Consider the following 19,132-nt stretch of genomic DNA (forward strand, 5'->3'; position numbering starts at 1 on the left):
AGGCCCGGTTAAAGCGCTGAACAGAACCAGGAGAACAGAGGCCCGGTTAAAGCGCTGAACAGAACCAGGAGAACAGAGGCCCGGTTAAAGCGCTGAACAGAACCAGGAGAACAGGCCCGGTTAAAGCGCTGAACAGAACCAGGAGAACAGAGGCCCGGTTAAAGCGCTGAACAGAACCAGGAGAACAGAGGCCTGGTTAAAGCGCTGAACAGAACCAGGAGAACAGGCCCGGTTAAAGCGCTGAACAGGACCAGGAGAACAGAGGCCCGGTTAAAGCGCTGAACAGAACCAGGAGAACAGAGGCCCGGTTAAAGCGCTGAACAGATCCAGGAGAACAGAGGCCCGGTTAAAGCGCTGAACAGAACCAGGAGAACAGGCCCGGTTAAAGCGCTGAACAGGACCAGGAGAACAGAGGCCCGGTTAAAGCGCTGAACAGAACCAGGAGAACAGAGGCCCGGTTAAAGCGCTGAACAGAACCAGGAGAACAGAGGCCCGGTTAAAGCGCTGAACAGAACCAGGAGAACAGAACAGAGACCCGGTTAAAGCGCTGAACAGAACCAGGAGAACAGGCCCGGTTAAAGCGCTGAACAGAACCAGGAGAACAGGCCCGGTTGATCACAGCTGCGGCGCTGAGGCCATCATCTGGTGGCGCCTCAGGTTGTCCTGGTGATACTTGGCGTTGCTGTGCTTCTGCAGGCTGTTCCTCTTGAAGTCCGTGGAGCCTTTGATCAAACCGAGGTTCTGGTGCGGCGCGTCCGATTGGACCCGGCACACGTGGCACCACATGAGGTTGAGGCTCGGGGAGTAACGCAGGAAGGGGAACATGCTGAGCCACTCCTGCTTGAAGCGAGGAGGAGGGCGAGGAGGACGGACCGGGACGGGGGGGGGGGAGCCGCTGGAAAGGGAGTCCGAGTCCTCGCTGCTGTCATGGAAACCCACCGGAGCAGGTGAGGCGCCCCGTGTCGCTGTGAAGAAACACAAACCAGGTTAACGAGTCGGAAGCATTCAGGAGCTCATTTAAAACCAAACATGGATCCATTTCCAACATCCCAGAGAACTTCCAAACAGAAGGAAAAGCCGGTTAACTAGCTGTTGGTGGACCTGTGGCCCCGCCCTCTTCCCTCGGTGATGTCACTGCATCACCATAAGAGCAGTTAGTAGGACACTAAATCCCCCGTTTTACTGTCTCTGAACTGCTCCCACAGCAGGTTTTTACGGTTTTATCCACATTAAAATACTTACATCCATTCACTTCAATGGGTTCTGCTGCCAGATGAAACATCTGCTGCTCCAGCTCCTGAACCCTCCTCTGCAGCCGGACACAGTTCAGACAGGAGGAGGCGGAGCTCTCTTCACGGGTCGCCGCCGGCGCTCCTCGTGGCGGCGGGACTTTCAGGTTCAGCGCCACTTCGTACTCGGTGGAGGAGGACCGACTTTTGGACTGCGCCCTGGAGCTGATGGAGGCCTCAAGAGAAGCCTCGAGAGCGTCTCTGAAGAAGTCCTGAAACGACATCAAAGGTCACCAACGGCAGGTGAAGTCCTGATCCTATAAAATCCCAGAGGCTCGGTCCTTAGACGGCTCGGTCCAAACCAACTCCCACTGTCACAGAACCAGCAGCTCACCTGGGAATCAGGACATTTTCTGACTTTTCCACAATGACTTGAACACTTTGAGGTAGTTTTGCTTCTGAAGAACACCGGATATCATCGCTGTTACCGGGGGCTCACACCAAAAGCGTCGATGAGCGGTGTGTTGTGAGCTTCAAGAGTTAAGAAAGGCTCAATTTATGCAAATGAGCAGTGAAGCGACGACAGCCAATTAGGGCCGATCTGGATTCTGAAGGCGGAAAAAGGCGAAAAAAAAGGGGGAAAAAAGGTGGGAAAAAAGGCGGAAAAAATGTGGGGAAAAAAGGTGAAAAAAATGTGGGGAAAAAGCGGAAAAAAGGGCGAAAAAAATGGTGGGAAAAAAAGGCGGAAAAAATATGAAAAAAAGCAAAAAAGGCGGAAAAAATGTGAAAAAAATGGTGGGAAAAAATGTGGAAAAAAAGTGGAAAAAAGGCGGGAAAAAAAGCAGAAAAAAGAGCGGAAAAAATGGTGGGAAAAAATGTGGAAAAAAGGCGGAAAAAATGTGGAAAAAATGCGGAAAAAATGTGGAAAAAATGCAGAAGAAGTACAAGCGGCGGGTTGTGAGCTTTTGGTGTGAGCCCCCGGCTACAATCCCAATCAGTGAAATAATAACTAAACCGATACGATAACCACAAAGCACATCTGTCGTACTCTGAAGCTGACGTCAGTCTTCTTTGCCGCCGGCTGCTCGTCGTCCTCAGCGATGGTTTCATCCTGCAGAGGTGCAGATTCATCCACCGGCTCACTGAGAACTACAACACACTCTGGACAAGAACAAAGAAGCAGGAACATTAGCTGATTGTCAGCATGACTTCAGTCTTTAACAGTTTAAACCAGTTTCACTTGTAGCTCATCTTTCAGATCAATTAGAAGAACCAGAGCATGAAAACATTCCTTCTCGGTATCATCTTTCATCTCACACAGATGGAGGTGCACCGCAAGGCTCTGTATTGGGACCTCTTCCCTCTGGGTCACCTCCTGTCTGAACTGAAATGGGTTTAACTTTAGCTTTTAGGTGTCAGAATAGTGTAAAAAGGTTCTTCTCGGGTCTTAAAATGAGGAAAGCACAACCTGGACCAATGTTTTCCACTTGAATAATCTCTCTGTGGCTCTAAATTCAATTAAATTTTATTTATAAAGCGCCAAATTACAACAATTGTCATCTCAAGGCACTTAAGTAATAAAGTCCAATTCAAGCCAATTGGAATTCAATTCATTGTAATCATAATCCAATTCATTCATATAGAGCCAATTCAAGCTAAGGATATTATTTTGCTTTGGTTTAAAGTGCTTTGGTGTACAAACAGAAGCTTTCGGATTAACAGGGGGTGTCCTTTCTTTGGGGGTGTACTTGCAGATAGACTAAGGCTGGGGGGGTTTATCGATACCGCGATATATATATATATATATCGATATTTTGTTTCCAGATAAAGTATCGATTTTTCCGTGTCGAGTATCATTTAAATTTTTTTTTATTTTAGCTAACTTTATTGAAAAGTCAGACGTTACAATTAGTGAAAACACGGAATATTAACATAATACAAAACAATGCCGGGGGGGGGGGGGGGGGGGGGTCACATTATACAAAACCGTGATAAATTAGTTCATAAAAATCTTATATAAAGTGCACAGCTCAGTGGTTTTGATGGCGTTTCTGTTTATAGAATGTAATATTGTTGTAATTTATTGTTTGAGCTCCTTCTCAAAAATGAAAAAAGATGTTTTGTGATCAGAGAATTTAGATTTGTGTTTATGGTATTTATCAAGTAAAATAAGCAGGTTGATGATGTAATATTCACAACATAAACATGAGTCGCTGAAGACATGTTTGTGACATTTTTGTTTGTTTCCATTTGTCTGGCGGTTTTGTCCTTCCGGGTCAAAGGTCGGACCACCGTCCAATCAGGGACCATTCATGTCAAATCACACTGTCCCTTTAAAATCTTTTAGAAAATTGTGTAACTGGGGGCTCACAACCCGCCGCTTCTACTTCTTCTGCCGCCGGAAGCGGCTAAAGGGGCGGGGCTTATATGTATAGCAACGAGCAGATATACATATATATAATAATCCATCCATACATCGGTTCCCTCTTTCACCATGGATCATACTCTTGGCCTTCTTTGTGTTTGCGCTCTGCCCTTTTCCGCCTTTTTTCTGCTTTTTTCCACCTTTTTTTCCCACCTTTATATATATATATATATAATAATCCATCCATACATCGGTTCCCTCTTTCACCATGGATCCTACTCTTGGCCTTCTTTGTGTTTGCGCTCTGCCCTTTTCCGCCTTTTTTCTGCTTTTTTCCACCTTTTTTCCACATTTTTTCCGCCTTTTTTTCCCACCTTTATATATATATATATATATATATATATATATATATATAATAATCCATCCATACATCGGTTCCCTCTTTCACCATGGATCCTACTCTTGGCCTTCTTTGTGTTTGCGCTCTGCCCTTTTCCGCCTTTTTTCTGCCTTTTTCCACCTTTTTTCCACATTTTTTCCGCCTTTTTTTCCCACCTTTATATATATATATATATATATATATATATATATATATATATATAATAATCAATCCATACATCGGTTCCCTCTTTCACCATGGATCCTACTCTTGGCCTTCTTTGTGTTTGCGCTCTGCCCTTTTCCACCTTTTTTCCACCTTTTTCCCGCCTTCAGAATCCAGATCGGCCCTAATTGGCTGTCGTCGCGTCGCATCACTGCTCATTTGCATAAAGTTGAGCCTTTCTCAACTCTTGAAGCTCACAACGCCAGCTTACATTGAAAATGAACGGCAGCTGGCCGCTCACGCCGCCCTTGGTGTGAGCCCCCGGTAAGTCTATCGAATGATATCGTATCGTTGGCTGAATATCATGCATCGTATCGCTACAGCCCTAAGATAGACCCACCCTCGGCACCTAAACTATTAGCTTCCAGGGCTTGTAAAGTGACTCTTTCAGAACTACAGAACAGCTCGACCCAGACTGTGATGAGCTCCAGCAGCATCATTTCATGCAGCTTCATCCTTATCCCACCTGACTCTGTGTGAGGAGCGTCGGATGCTTCTGCTGCTCGCCTTTTTCTCCTCCTCTCCAGCTGGGAGAGATGCTTGGTCTGTGAGGACTTCAGTTCATCATGACCCAGGTGGAGAGATGGGACCCAGTCTGGATCCGAGTCCAGCATCTCATAAGCTGGTTTTCCTGTGAATGCACAAGTTTGAAACCATCAGTTTCGAGCTGCTCTTGGTTGTGTTGGTGCTGTTGTTGGTTCTTCAGTGACATCGACAATTACTCCCTGAGGTTTTCGATGCTTCATCCTCTTTGTTGTGAAACCCAATGTTTCTCTCGGCTCTAACTGACTATCAACCAATCAACATTTGATTCAACAACTCGTAGCGTCGCCACTTTGTAGGAGTCGAGAGGGACATACAGACATAAAGAAGTATAACCGGACCCGGAAAAGTGCTCAAGGAAGTCCCACCTAATGGGATATTAAGCTCATTAGTCTATCTCATGTTGAATCTTCCTCTTATCCAATGACGGGTCTCAGAACCAACATCCCAAGGTGTTCCCAGGCCGGATAGGATGTATAATCCCTGCAGTGAGTTCTGGTTCTGACCCGGGGCCTCCTCCCAGGAGGCATCCTAACCAGAGGAACCACCTCAGCTGACTCCTTTCTATGTGGAGGAGCAGCGGCTCTACTCCGAGCTCCTCCCCCCGGATGGTGTAGCTCCTCCCTCCGGATGGTGTAGCTCCTCCCCCTTGATGGTGTAGCTCCTCCCTCCGGATGGTGGAGCTCCTCCCCCCGGATGGTAGAGCTCCTCCCCCTGGATGGTGGACTTCCTCCCCCTGGATGGTGGAGCTCTTCCCCCTATCTCTAAGGCTGAGCCCCGCCCCCCTCTGAAGGAAACTCATTTCAGCCGCTTGTATCCAGGACCTCATTCTTTGGGTCAGAACCCAGATCTGTGAGCACAGGTGAGGGTTGGAACAAAGATGGAGCCGAGGCAGAGACACATCCCCGACCCGGAGGGAGCTCTCCACCTTTTTCCGGTTCAGAACCGTGGCCTCAGATCTGGAAGAGCTGACTTTCATCCCGGCTGCTTCACACTTAGCTGTGAACCGCTCCAGAGCAGCTGAAGGTCAACAGAACCACATCATCTGCAAAAAGCAGAGATGCAACTCTGGGGTTCCCAAACCAGACGCCCTCCATGAAAACCACAAACAGGACCGGCCACTTTGGAACCACTTTGGACCAAGAATGTGGGTACAGCTCTTACTTTGGTTATACAGGCTCTGGTTAAACTCTGGTAGCTCGTACTTTGGGGGACAGTCCTGAAGCCTTCTCCAACATGGAGATTGGATAGTTTTAGCAACAACTCGAAAACACACCATTTTTAAGCACATGGGTGAGTTTTGACAGCTGGAGTTAGCCTTAAAATGTAACAAAGAACGACGTTGATAAACTTCAACACAGCAGTAAACAGAGTTTACAAACAAAATGGCGCCATGTCCCAAGATGCATTTCGGTTTCAAGTAGTTGTTCTCAACATATTTCCCGTAATTCTCACCTAAATGTGAATTATTTCTTTTAGCTTAGATTCGGAAACGTAAACACAACTTGGTTAACTCTATTTTTAGTCAATGAGCTGAACTTTTTTCACTCTTAATGCCTTCAGGACCGTTTAAACGAGCTTCCGGTTGGATGATTTAAGTAAACACCACAACAGTAGTTGGTCAGCCAGCGAAGTGAAAGCTCACCGGAGAGAAAATGTCGGGAACATACTCTCATGGAGGACGGGATACATTTAAAGGTAATGTCGCTGCGGCCCACGGCAGCCACCCAGGCCGCCCTCCGTCGCCTCGTCAGCTCGGATATATGGCTCCCTTCATTCGTCCTCCAGGCCGGGAAACAGTGGAAACTTATCCCGTTCAACAGCTTCATCCCTCGGTGGTCGTGAGAACTACGACCGCAGTTCTTCACGCAGCACTCTCTGCTCCCCATGTGTCCGACTCAAGCTGCGGCCAAAGCGCAGGACCATGCGCGGAACCCCAGAAACTTTCGCTATATCCCCCACAAGCCCCTGGGCCGTGACGTAGCATGGCGTCGCCATGGTTTCGCTTTTTGTTTAAAATATGTCTTATTTTTATTCTGATAGCGTTTTAATGTGTCACTCTGAACTTCTAGAGAAGTATAGTAGAGTATAGTAGAGTCAAATCTGTTTTTCGACTAAAAAGAGAAATAACAACCGTGACACTGTATTCCAAAAGGACTTTTACCAACTTTTACCGAGGACTTTTACTGCTTTTACCAAGGACTTTTACTGCTTTTACCAACAGCTTTACGAGGGCATAGCAGCTGAGCTGTGTGGACTGCTAAATAAAGTCAAATAAAATGAGAAAAAAAATAAAAGTGTAGCAGAGGATGGTTTCGATCCATCGACCTCTGGGTTATGGGCCCAGCACGCTTCCGCTGCGCCACTCTGCTGTATGACCACCAGCGCATATGAGTCAATATAAAGACTAAAACAGGGTGGGAACCAGGTCGGTTTGATGCGGTCTCTGGGACCCATTTAGTATAAATGGTATAGTATAAAATCCGGCTAACCACAATCCACACATGAAACACCATCCAGAACAAGAGAAACCTGCAGTAACCTTTCGGTTTGTAGGTTTTCCTCAGTTTCCTCTCTGGTACAATAGCGCAGATTTATGTAAATGTAAATGTGATTTATTTCTACAGCCCTTTACAACAATCCATTTCGGTACCAAAGTGCTTTACAGCAAATAATAAATAAAGAAAAGAATAAGTACAAAACAATAAAATACAGCAAAATTGAATAAGATAATATAAAAGTGTCACCATACTACTGGGTATTAAAAACCATCTGAAATAAATATGTTTTTAGCTTAGATTTAAAGAGGTCAGAGGTCAGAAATAAGGCACATCTCGGGGGGGAGCTTATTCCAGAGCCTGGGGGCAGCAACGGAAAAGGTTCGGTCACCCCAGGCTATGGCGTAACCACCCATTCTTTGGGGGGGTCGTGTCGCCCCCAATATTGAGAAAATACCAACCTGTCCCCCCCAATATACAGAAGAAAACATGTAAAATGCATGTTCTCCTGTTATGAACCCTGTCAAGGGATCGGTCTCTTGTTATGTCTTATTTATTTTCAGTTTATTTCCATGGGAACGTAACGGCTGCGCCGCGGTCGCCGTTGTTGATGCTAACACTCTAGCCAATGAGAGTGACGTCACCGGGCGCGCCGCCGGGCGCGCCGCCGTCGCAGCAGCGGCTCTCCTTACCTTTACGTTGGACTTCTACTTTTGACGGAGCAGATTGTACCAGAACAGGAAATCCAACACAGAATCAACAAAATAAACTTCCGCCCCCTTTCAAAATAAAAGAACTTAAAACAAAAATAACATTAGACTATTAGACTTTTCATTGTTAATGCACATTTTGAGACAATAGAAATGAACCTGGACTTAAAAGTCCTCAGCACATGTTTTGTTAAAGGAAAAGTCTGTACTTTGTTACATCATTAGTTATTAAAATATTTCCATAAACATGCTTTGGGTATTTGGTCGTTTTCCATTGGAAGCTCTCCTATTTGCTACAGAACTACTGGAAGAGCATAATTGTAATTGGTAGGTGTGTTTAAGGTCAGTAAACAGTAAGCAACTAACCAAAACAAAGTGGGGGGGCAGTCACTGTCTCGGAGAAATTACACTATTCCTTTAGATGTGAACTTACATGGTCAATGTAGTCCTCTAAACTATGTTCTAAATGTCCAATTTTTCATATAGAAATAAAGAATTGTAGATAATGCACTCAACAATTTTGTTTTTTCTTGGACCCCCCCAATGTCTAAACCATGGTTACGCCCTTGTGCCCAGGGCTTGTATTTTAACCTGAACACTTCCAGTAAAAGTTGATTTGTTGACCTCAGAGCTCTGCCAGGGTTACAGTTAAAAGCTCAGATAAATACGATGGGGTGAGGCCGTTAAGAGCTTTAAAAACAAACTTTAAAAGTTTAAAATCTATTCTATGAAGGACAGGAAGCCAGTGAAGGGGGTTAAGAACAGGAGTGATGTGCACAGGTCTGTTAGTGTTGGTTAAAAGCAGAGTTTTGCACCAGTTGAAGGCGACTGAGAGAAGTCTGGGAGACGCCGACATAAAGTCCATTACTGTAGTTTAACCTTGAACTTATTAGGGCTTAAAAGCATTTTAACTTTGGCCAAGAACTGGAAAAAACTAATCCTGTTAATTTGTTTGTCAAACTTCAGATGACTGTCAAAGGTCAAAGGTCACTCCCAGATTTCTGAGTTTATTTCTTTATGTAGAAATAAACTCATCCACAAGCTGTTTATTTACTTATTTTAGTTTGTCTTTTACTGATCAGTTTTTCTTTATTTTTCTACATTTTTTTATGTGAAACAGCTACTTGTGTAATTAATTAAAACAGATGTGGTTTGGGAACTAAACTAAGTTTCTTGGTATTTTATTTATTAATTTTTGCTCCAAATCGAAATAGTTTTATCTCAGTATATAAATTGGTGTTTTAAGAGATATTTGTAGGTTTTCATCAATGTTTCTTTTGCATTCTTCCCAAATAAAAACCTGCTCGTGTTCATTTTTTAGTCATGTAAAAGCATAAAGTCGAGAGATGTTCTGCTTTTCACAATTTATTAACAAAATGATAAAATAAATAAATACAAATTGATCAAATGCTCCTAATATCAACTCCTCCCCATGTTCCCTACAGTATTTCCTAAACACTGCATACAAAGAATTCATCACAGAAGAGGCTCAATACAGAGGTAAGAATCCCACCAGACCAGTCACAATGTCAGGCCAACAGAAGACACATCTGGAACAGAAGTCAAAAAAATAAACACATTCCTTTCCAAAATCATTATGAAAAAATACAAACAATTATACAAATATTCAGATTGTGTAATTACCAATTTACACATTATTCAGCACACCAGGTGAACTTTTTCTTTATTCATATCGCTACAATGCATCTCACCAAATGGAAGATAAAAAAAGACTTCTTTTAGTTTTTCACTTTGTTTTCTATTTTTTTTATTTTTTGCACTCAACACACCCCCCCAAATGGAATCAGCTGTGGATGAGGTAAGAAGCTGCAGGTGTACAGTTGGGTCCGGACAGGATGGAGGGATGGAGGGATGGATGGATGGAGGCTGAGCGGGAACAACAGATTAATGACGTCATGTACCGACAGAATACTAGAAGGCCACAATCATGACTTGATCACTTTAAAACTGAGGAATGAGAAGGCGGGAGTTGGAACGAACTGCCTCACGGGGACCTTTTCACGCACAACGACCTCCGAGAACCAACATCCTCCAGGCTGGCGACGTCCGAATGATATGCAGCGACTGGCGCCAAAGCAAATTTACTGTGTTCTTTGGATCAATTCACTTTTAGACCTTTACGAAGGAACAGTTTCCACTTGTTCGGACCCCCCCCCTCCCCCTCCATGCATCTCGGCTGGGATCCCAACATGGTGCATTGGTCCGAACTCCGAGCTTAAAGGAGCTGAAACCACGGGTGCTAATGGCGCTTTCCCCGGTGGTCACTCGCGGTACTGCAACTAATATTTTTAAAACCGCTCCATCCAGTAAATAAGAAAGTTTCCCCTCGAATGGCTACTGCAACAAGTAAACTGCAGATGTTTGGCATCAGGATGCCGAAGTGTTCAAAGAAAAAAAGGTGACTTAAGTTTCACATTTAAAAAAAAAAAATTAAAAACAGAAGCAAATGCATATTAAAATGTTCGACAAATCTCGTATAAAAACTTGCATAAGAAGGCATGCGCTCCACCGCACAGAGTGGACAGATGTTGCTAATTAGGTTTGTTCATTCCACCCGCGACGTAGCATCCCTCCTCCGAAAGCAAAGAAGAAGCAAAGGAACGGGGGGCGATGGGCCTTTTGAACGAAATAAAACGGATTCATGACTGCGAGCCGCTCTCACTCCGATAATAATACTGGTTTAAACTAAAAGTGCATCACAAAACGGGATCTCATCGTCCCCAACCGGCCTCCGAACCTCCGCCAGCGTCCCCCAAATGGAAAAGTTTCACCACGGAAAAGAAAACACATTTAAGGCAACTCCTAGAATAAACAACAACAAAACACTTATCTGGTCAATTCCAAACGGCTTCATGTGAAACGGAGAGTCAACTTGCATGGCCTGAGGTGCAGGGACCGGGTTTGTGCTCCGGAGTCTGGGGGGGTTGGTTATCCAGAGGGTTCGTAAGGTTCTACAAGTCACAGTGCAAGTCAAGAGACAAATATTATCTGCTGTTTGAAGAAAGGCACTCGAGGTACCTACTGTACAGAGGGAGAGGTCCAGTCTGTCTGGAACACAGAAAGAAAGCCGTGAGCGAGGAGGCGGGACGACGAGTCTGCCCTAAAGAAGGAGAACCGACAGAACCAAACACAACGAGGGATATTCAAAAGGAAGCCGAACTCTGCAGATGAAACGCCCGTTTCTGGGTTCTTCTGAATGAAGGCAGTTTGTACAGCTGATGTGGGAAAGCAGGTGTCAGATATGCTGATTCAGTAACAAGAGTCCTGTGATATGAGATAAAAAGAAAGACACCTGCAACAGCTTGGTTTTAGTCATCCAAAAAAGGTGCTAACCCCCTTCTGCTGGGAGCCAATTCCACCATTTAAGCCTCCAAACGAGCGAAACCCCCCAAAGAAAAGAGAAGGTTTAAAACTCTCCTCACAGCAGGGGGCGAACACGATGCCGGACAACCAAAATAGAAGCAGAAACGAAGGTTTCAGCACGACCAGAGGCACCGTTAATGAGCAGACCAGAGGTTGTTATTGCCCCGTACCCCACAAGAAGCCACAAGTCACGATCAGTTCGACGGACAAAGACAGACCACCAAGCCAACGAATCCCAGCGCCACGCTTCAGCCCCGGCGCCAGCCGCCAACTCCTCCCCGAGTCCTGGAGACTGGAGGTTTTGGGTTTCCTCCTAGAAAAATATTGGCAATGTGGGGATAAGTCACATCACAACAAAGAGATGCATACTCTGTTTAATTCCATGTTCACATACAAAAAGCTCTTCAGCACTTCTTTGTAATGCAGCAAGCTTGTGCTTTAATCTCAGGGCGTGTCGGCGTCCTTTTGAGATCCACGTGAAGGTCCAACACAACAAATCCACAGTTCCTTTCGCCTCATCCTTAGACAAGCTCTCCCGTCTCCATCTGGGAACTTCCAACGTCTGAAATGGTGGCGTCTCTACATCTTACAGCGCCAACGCTTTGATCTTTCAATACAGTAAGAGGACTTGTCCCTGCTGGAGTTTTGGCAGTTCAGGACTCAACAGAAACGCAGACAATGCAAAGATGACCACTTGGAAAAGAGGACGCTCCTCTTTGCGCTGATGATTCCAGTCCAGCAGGTTCAGGAACAGAAAGCACTTATTCTGAAGACTAGGAAGACCTGAATATCTTTTCCTATAAAAAAGAAACACAGCCCAGATATAGTTTGTGTGTGTGTTGACGTTGCAATATTGCAATTTCACATTTAGTGCTCACAGTTGACACACTGGACTCACGAATGAAAACTCAATCACTACACTTGACCGACACCACGGAAAACATCTGTTAGGCGACCACCTGTCCGTCCTCGTCCCCCCCGCCCGAGCCCAGGGCCACAGGTGAGGCTACCTGGGACTGAGGGGAGGTGGGGAATGTTTGCTTTCTTGGGCTTTAAAGGCGCCAGTATGCTTCAAACGGGCTTTCAGATCATCTCTGGAGCACCTCAAACCGAACAGGAAACAGGGGATTAACTCGAATCTTCTTCATGGGGTTCAATAATACTTTTACAGACGGTCGGACCTCGTGGGAACCGGTGGGAACCGGTTCTCTTTGGGGATGACCTTCAGCTTCTGCTCTAACAGGAAGTCTGAGGCCTTCACCTCCAGAGTCTTTACTTCTGGAATAAACTGTGTAATAAACAGATGTTTTACTGGCTCCAAACCAAAGGATTAACATCTGGATGCTTTTAGAACCTTAAATCATCTCTGGAGCTCAGGTTCTTTGGGGATGACCATCAGCTTCTGCTCTAACAGGAAGTCTGAGGCCTTCACCATCAGCCTGAGCCACATCTACACCCTCCAGGGATGGGTTACTGGAGGAAATGCTTGTTGGGGTCCAACCCAAACCAAAGGATTAACATCTGGATGCGTTTAGAACTTTAAATCATCTCTGGAGCTCAGGTTCTTTGGGGATGACCATCAGCTTCTGCTCTAACAGGAAGTCTGAGGCCTTCACCTCCAGAGTCTTTACTTCTGGAATAAACTGTTTAACAAACAGATGTTTTACTGGCTCCAAACCAAAGAATTAACATCTGGATGCGTTTAAATTTGGGTTCAACCTTTAAATCATCTCTGGAGCTCAGGTTCTTTGGGGATGACCTTCAGCTTCTGCTCTAACAGGAAGTCTGAGGCCTTCACCTGCAGAGTCTTTACTTCTGGAATAAACTGCTTAATAAACAGATGTTTTACTGGCTCCAACCCAAAGGATTAACATCTGGATGCGTTTGGATTTGGGTTCAACCTTTAAATCATCTCTGGAGCTCAGGTTCTTTGGGGATGACCATCAGCTTCTGCTCTAACAGGAAGTCTGAGGCCTTCACCATCAGCCTGAGCCACATCTCCACCCTCCAGGGATGGTTTACTGGAGGAAATGCTTGTTGGGATCCAACCCAAACCAAAGGATTAACATCTGGATGCATTTAGAACTTTAAATCATCTCTGGAGCTCAGTTCTTTGGGGATGACCTTCAGCTTCTGCTCTAACAGGAAGTCTGAGGCCTTCATCTCCAGAGTCTTTACTTCTGGAATAAAGTGTTTAACAAACAGATGTTTTACTGGCTCCAAACCAAAGGATTAACATCTGGATGGGTTTGGATTTGGGTTCAACCTTTAAATCATCTCTGGAGCTCAGGTTCTTTGGGGATGACCATCAGCTTCTGCTCTCACAGGAAGTCTGAGGCCTTCACCTCCAGAGTCTTTACTTCTGGAATAAACTGTTTAACAAACAGATGTTTTACTGGCTCCAACCCAAAGGATTAACATCTGGATGCGTTTGGATTTGGGTTCAACCTTTAAATCATCTCTGGAGCTCAGGTTCTTTGGGGATGACCTTCAGCTTCTGCTCTAACAGGAAGTCTGAGGCCTTCACCTCCAGAGTCTTTACTTCTGGAATAAACTGTGTAATAAACAGATGTTTTACTGGCTCCAACCCAAAGGATTAACATCTGGATGCGTTTGGATTTGGGTTCAACCTTTAAATCATCTCTGGAGCTCAGGTTCTTTGGGGATGACCTTCAGCTTCTGCTCTAACAGGAAGTCTGAGGCCTTCACCTCCAGAGTCTTTACTTCTGGAATAAACTGTTTAACAAACAGATGTTTTACTGGCTCCAACCCAAAGAATTAACATCTGGATGCATTTAGAACTTTAAATCATCTCTGGAGCTCAGGTTCTTTGGGGATGACCTTCAGCTTCTGCTCTAACAGGAAGTCTGAGGCCTTCACCTCCAGAGTCTTTACTTCTGGAATAAACTGTTTAATAAACAGATGTTTTACTGGCTCCAAACCAAAGGATTAACATCTGGATGCGTTTGGATTTGGGTTCAACCTTTAAATCATCTCTGGAGCTCAGGTTCTTTGGGGATGACCATCAGCTTCTGCTCTAACAGGAAGTCTGAGGCCTTCACCATCAGCCTGAGCCACATCTCCACCCTCCAGGGATGGTTTACTGGAGGAAATGCTTGTTGGGATCCAACCCAAACCAAAGGATTAACATCTGGATGCATTTAGAACTTTAAATCATCTCTGGAGCTCAGGTTCTTTGGGGATGACCATCAGCTTCTGCTCTAACAGGAAGTCTGAGGCCTTCACCTCCAGAGTCTTTACTTCTGGAATAAACTGTTTCATAAGCAGATGTTTTACTGGCTCCAACCCAAACCAAAGGATTAACATCTGGATGCGTTTAGAACTTTAAATCATCTCTGGAGCTCAGGTTCTTTGGGGATGACCATCAGCTTCTGCTCTAACAGGAAGTCTGAGGCCTTCACCATCAGCCTGAGCCACATCTCCACCCTCCAGGGATGGTTTACTGGAGGAAATGCTTGTTGGGATCCAACCCAAACCAAAGGATTAACATCTGGATGCGTTTGGATTTGGGTTCAACCTTTAAATCATCTCTGGAGCTCAGGTTCTTTGGGGATGACCATCAGCTTCTGCTCTAACAGGAAGTCTGAGGCCTTCACCATCAGCCTGAGCCACATCTCCACCCTCCAGGGATGGGTTACTGGAGGAAATGCTTGTTGGGATCCAACCCAAACCAAAGGATTAACATCTGGATGCATTTAGAACTTTAAATCATCTCTGGAGCTCAGGTTCTTTGGGGATGACCATCAGCTTCTGCTCTAACAGGAAGTCTGAGGCCTTCACCTCCAGAGTCTTTACTTCTGGAATAAACTGTGTAATAAGCAGATGTTTTACTGGCTCCAACCCAAAGAATTAACATCTGGATGCTTTTAGAACTTTAAATCATCTCTGGAGCTCAGGTTCTTTGGGGATGACCATCAGCTTCTGCTCTAGCAGGAAGTCTGAGGCCTTCACCTCCAGAGTCTTTACTTCTGGAATAAACTGTTTAACAAACAGATGTTTTACTGGCTCCAAACCAAAGGATTAACATCTGGATGCGTTTAGAACTTTAAATCATCTCTGGAGCTCAGGTTCTTTGGGGATGACCATCAGCTTCTGCTCTAACAGGAAGTCTGAGGCCTTCACCTCCAGAGTCTTTACTTCTGGAATAAACTGTTTAACAAACAGATGTTTTACTGGCTCCAAACCAAAGGATTAACATCTGGATGCGTTTAGAACTTTAAATCCTCTCTGGAGCTCAGGTTCTTTGGGGATGACCATCAGCTTCTGCTCTAACAGGAAGTCTGAGGCCTTCACCTCCAGAGTCTTTACTTCTGGAATAAACTGTTTCATAAACAGATGTTTTACTGGCTCCAACCCAAACCAAAGGATTAACATCTGGATGCATTTAGAACTTTAAATCATCTCTGGAGCTCAGGTTCTTTGGGGATGACCTTCAGCTTCTGCTCTAACAGGAAGTCTGAGGCCTTCACCTCCAGAGACTTTACTTCTGGAATAAACTGTGTAATAAACAGATGTTTTACTGGCTCCAAACCAAAGGATTAACATCTGGATGCGTTTGGATTTGGGTTCAACCTTTAAATCATCTCTGGAGCTCAGGTTCTTTGGGGATGACCTTCAGCTTCTGCTCTAACAGGAAGTCTGAGGCCTTCACCTCCAGAGTCTTTACTTCTGGAATAAACTGTGTAATAAACAGATGTTTTACTGGCTCCAAACCAAAGGATTAACATCTGGATGCGTTTGGATTTGGGTTCAACCTTTAAATCATCTCTGGAGCTCAGGTTCTTTGGGGATGACCATCAGCTTCTGCTCTAACAGGAAGTCTGAGGCCTTCACCTCCAGAGTCTTTACTTCTGGAATAAACTGGAATTTACTGGCTCCAAACCAAAGAATTAACATCTGGATGCATTTAGAACCTTAAATCATCTCTGGAGCTCAGTTCTTTTCCTCTCCTAAGAGCGATTCATCTAAGTTTGAAGTGGACTAACGTTTCCAGGAGCTTCAGTCTGCCCCGTTGGAAGCACACTGGACCCTGGAGGTCCGGGAGGCCCGGCTGTCGGACCCGTAGACAGGAGAACTTCTGCTTCCTGTCACTGCTGGTAAACGGAGGTCAGGGGGTCGGTCCCACCCGGCCGCTCTGAAGGGACGAGGGACGAACAGGTTCTCTCTGCAGGACACAAACTATCACAACACTGCTTCTCGGACCAGCTGCCCCTGACAGATGTTCTGGGCTGAACCGTCCCCCCCCCACAGGAGAACACAGGGGCCACTGTAACAGGCACACACCGGTGTGATGATGAGTTCTGAGCATTCCCACCATGACGTCTATCGCTAATTGGCATGATGACACTGGAACGCACGCCTCCTGGGTGGGCCGGCCGACGCCTTCCCAGAGTCATGTGACTTGGGCTGTATATCTACCATTGACACAGTCTGACAATACAATGCAAACAAACAACATTTATACAGATTGGCAACTTCAGCGCACCCCAGGGTGCAAGCAAAGGTCTTTTTTTTTTATATATATGTTAGAATCCGGCGGCCGGGGAGCCGCAGCGTTACTTTTTATCGTCCAAACTGCTGACCAGAGCTGGCAAAGAATGCTGGGAGGGTTCTGAGGTTTTGCTGTTGTTGGTGTTGCTGCCGCCGTCGCTGAGCTCCTCCGCCGCTGTCTCTGCAGGGTTGACGGCGGCCATCTTGTTCTCAGAGTTGGTGGCGTTGGCGCCGCGGTCGGGGCAGGTCGGCTCGGCCGTACCGTTGGTGGTGGCAACCGCCGCGGGGGCCTCGCCCGCCGCCGCCGCCGCCTCAGTCTCAGGCTCCACCTCCACCTGACCAGCCTCTGTGTGAGCCCCGACCGCGGGCTCCGCCTTCCCCCCCGCCCCGGCGGCGGGGCACTTATTCGCCGTTAGGACTGTGCTGTCGGGCGGGCTGTCGGCGCCGCCCCCTGCTGCTCCCGCTGTCTGCGGCTCCTCCGGCGTGCCGCTGACCGGGAAGCTCCCCGCCTCCTTCAGCGTCTCCACAGAGCTGGCCTCGGGTGCAGCTTCGGCGCCGGGTGCAGCTTCGGCGCCGGCCGCACCCTGAGCGCGGTCCAGGACCCTAACGTCCTTACCCTCTGTCTCTGCCAGAGCCTGGTTGAAATTGAAGGCTTGGATGAGGCGGATCAGGTGCTTGACCTTCTCCAGGGAAAGCTGCATCTCCTTCTGACGGGCCAGGATGCTGTTTTTGGTCTCCATGCATTTCTAACAGAAGAACAAACACAAGTTAGACTGAACAGAACCCCTCTGTCCTCATTTCTGCTCCAATCTATCACCAAAGCGCCGGATACATCTACAGCGGATCAGTCGGAGGCTTTTTACGGCGCCCACAGACGGCTTTTCAGGCTTTTACCGGGCTGTCTGTGAAGGACAGAAACTCTTTAAACACATTATTGGGCTCCAGTTACAGGAATTATCAGTTAATCAGGCCCGGTTCTGCCAGAGAACCTGTTCTGATGGCCTCAGGGCGGCGCTGAGACGAGGAAACAAACCGTTTTTCTTCCTTCTGCTGAACACTGACAGCAGGTTTGAGTTTTTAATCCTGATACCAGCTGATTATGGAACATGTTTCAGTTCATTTAGTTACTTTCTGATAAAGCTTATAGTTAGGGATGGCTCAGGTGAGCCTGAAACATCCCATAGTTCTGCTGCTATAGGCCCAGCCTGCTGGGGGAGCTCATCTGTCACACCTTTCCTCACTTTCCTCTCTTTTTCCCCCTGTTTAATTTCTCAAATGATTTTATGTCCCTGTGACATTATTGTGGTTATTAACTTGTGTTTCCCTGTTCCAGCAGGTATCCTTTGAATGGTGTTTTTCCCCCCTCTTTTCCCTCTTTTCTGTCTTCTCAAACCCCAGCTGGTCGAGGCGGATGGCCACCCTTCCTGGTTCTGGTTCTGCAAGAGGTTTCTTCCTGAGTCTGGTTCTGCCAGAGGTTTCTTCCTGGTTCTGGTTCTGCCAGAGGTTTCTTCCTGGTTCTGCCAGAGGTTTCTTCCTGGTTCTGGTTCTGCCAGAGGTTTCTTCCTGGTTCTGGTTCTGCCAGAGGTTTCTTCCTGGTTCTGCCAGAGGTTTCTTCCTGGTTCTGGTTCTGCCAGAGGTTTCTTCCTGGTTCTGGTTCTGCCAGAGGTTTCTTCCTGGTTCTGCCAGAGGTTTCTTCCTGAGTCTGAATTGGACTTTATTACTTAAGTGCCTTGAGATGACTGTAATTGTTGTAATCTGGCGCTTTATAAATAAAGCTGAATTGAATTAATAGTCAATGAAAGAAATGAAACTTCCTGAACTTGTTTATTGGTGTTGTTTCTCACCGTTATGGAGTTACTGAGCTGTTTGACTCGCTGCTCCAGCTGCTCTCGCTCCAGTTTCAGCTCAGAACTCCACTTCATCAGCTTCTGCTTCTCCTCCTCTTTAGCTGTAAGACAGAAGAAGAGAAGGCGCTCGGTCAGTCTGTCCTCGTTGCAGGCGTTCGGACAGAGGGAAGCGCTCTGTTGTCACCTTCTTTGTAAGCGATGTAGGAATGAACGATAGCCAGGGTTCCAGGCCAGGGAATGGCTTCTTCTTTTTTCAGGATCTGCAGAGAGAAGCTCGGAGGTGTCACACAGGCTGAGGCTCAGAAAAGACTCGAAAAAAGGAAAGATTAGCCGCCGCACTGCGGTGGAGCCGACAAGGAACAGGCAATGAGGTGGATGGATGTGAGATGTCATTCTTAACTGACACAATGAATGAAACATAAGCACAAAAAAACAATACTG

General features: G+C 46.2%; 2 protein-coding genes and 1 non-coding gene across 9 annotated transcripts in view; all 3 read right to left on the reverse strand.

Moving 5' to 3' along the window:
• Positions 1-417: 417 nt before the first annotated feature.
• LOC140306719 (uncharacterized) lies at positions 418-6,675 on the reverse strand. Its single transcript, XM_072385311.1, has 5 exons — positions 6,387-6,675; positions 4,665-4,829; positions 2,278-2,390; positions 1,243-1,501; positions 418-965 (listed from the first exon to the last, which is right to left on the reverse strand). The coding sequence occupies exons 1-5, from the start codon at positions 6,628-6,630 to the stop codon at positions 616-618; spliced, it is 1,131 nt and encodes a 376-aa protein (XP_072241412.1). The 5' UTR covers positions 6,631-6,675; the 3' UTR covers positions 418-615.
• A 366-nt stretch (positions 6,676-7,041) lies between these two features.
• On the reverse strand, positions 7,042-7,113 carry trnam-cau (transfer RNA methionine (anticodon CAU)). Its single transcript has one exon. It is a non-coding gene; the product is annotated as a tRNA-Met (tRNA).
• Positions 7,114-9,298: 2,185 nt separating this feature from the next.
• Positions 9,299-19,132, reverse strand: part of phf21ab (PHD finger protein 21Ab) — a 50,274-nt gene continuing 40,440 nt past the window's right edge. For 6 of the 7 annotated variants that reach the window (XM_072386763.1, XM_072386760.1, XM_072386759.1 and 3 more), the window contains 3 exons: positions 18,876-18,951; positions 18,689-18,792; positions 9,299-17,590 (listed from right to left, as the gene is read on the reverse strand). In XM_072386763.1, the coding sequence (XP_072242864.1) occupies positions 16,910-17,590; positions 18,689-18,792; positions 18,876-18,951 (861 nt within the window). In that variant the 3' untranslated portion in view covers positions 9,299-16,909. The remainder of the gene's footprint in view (positions 17,591-18,688; positions 18,793-18,875; positions 18,952-19,132) is intronic. The other variant, XR_011915834.1, reaches the window with a different exon arrangement.

This window comes from Leuresthes tenuis, unplaced genomic scaffold (genome assembly GCF_036924035.1).
Source record: "Leuresthes tenuis unplaced genomic scaffold, fLeuTen1.0.hap1 SCAF_5, whole genome shotgun sequence".
NCBI classification, from domain to species: domain Eukaryota; kingdom Metazoa; phylum Chordata; class Actinopteri; order Atheriniformes; family Atherinopsidae; genus Leuresthes; species Leuresthes tenuis.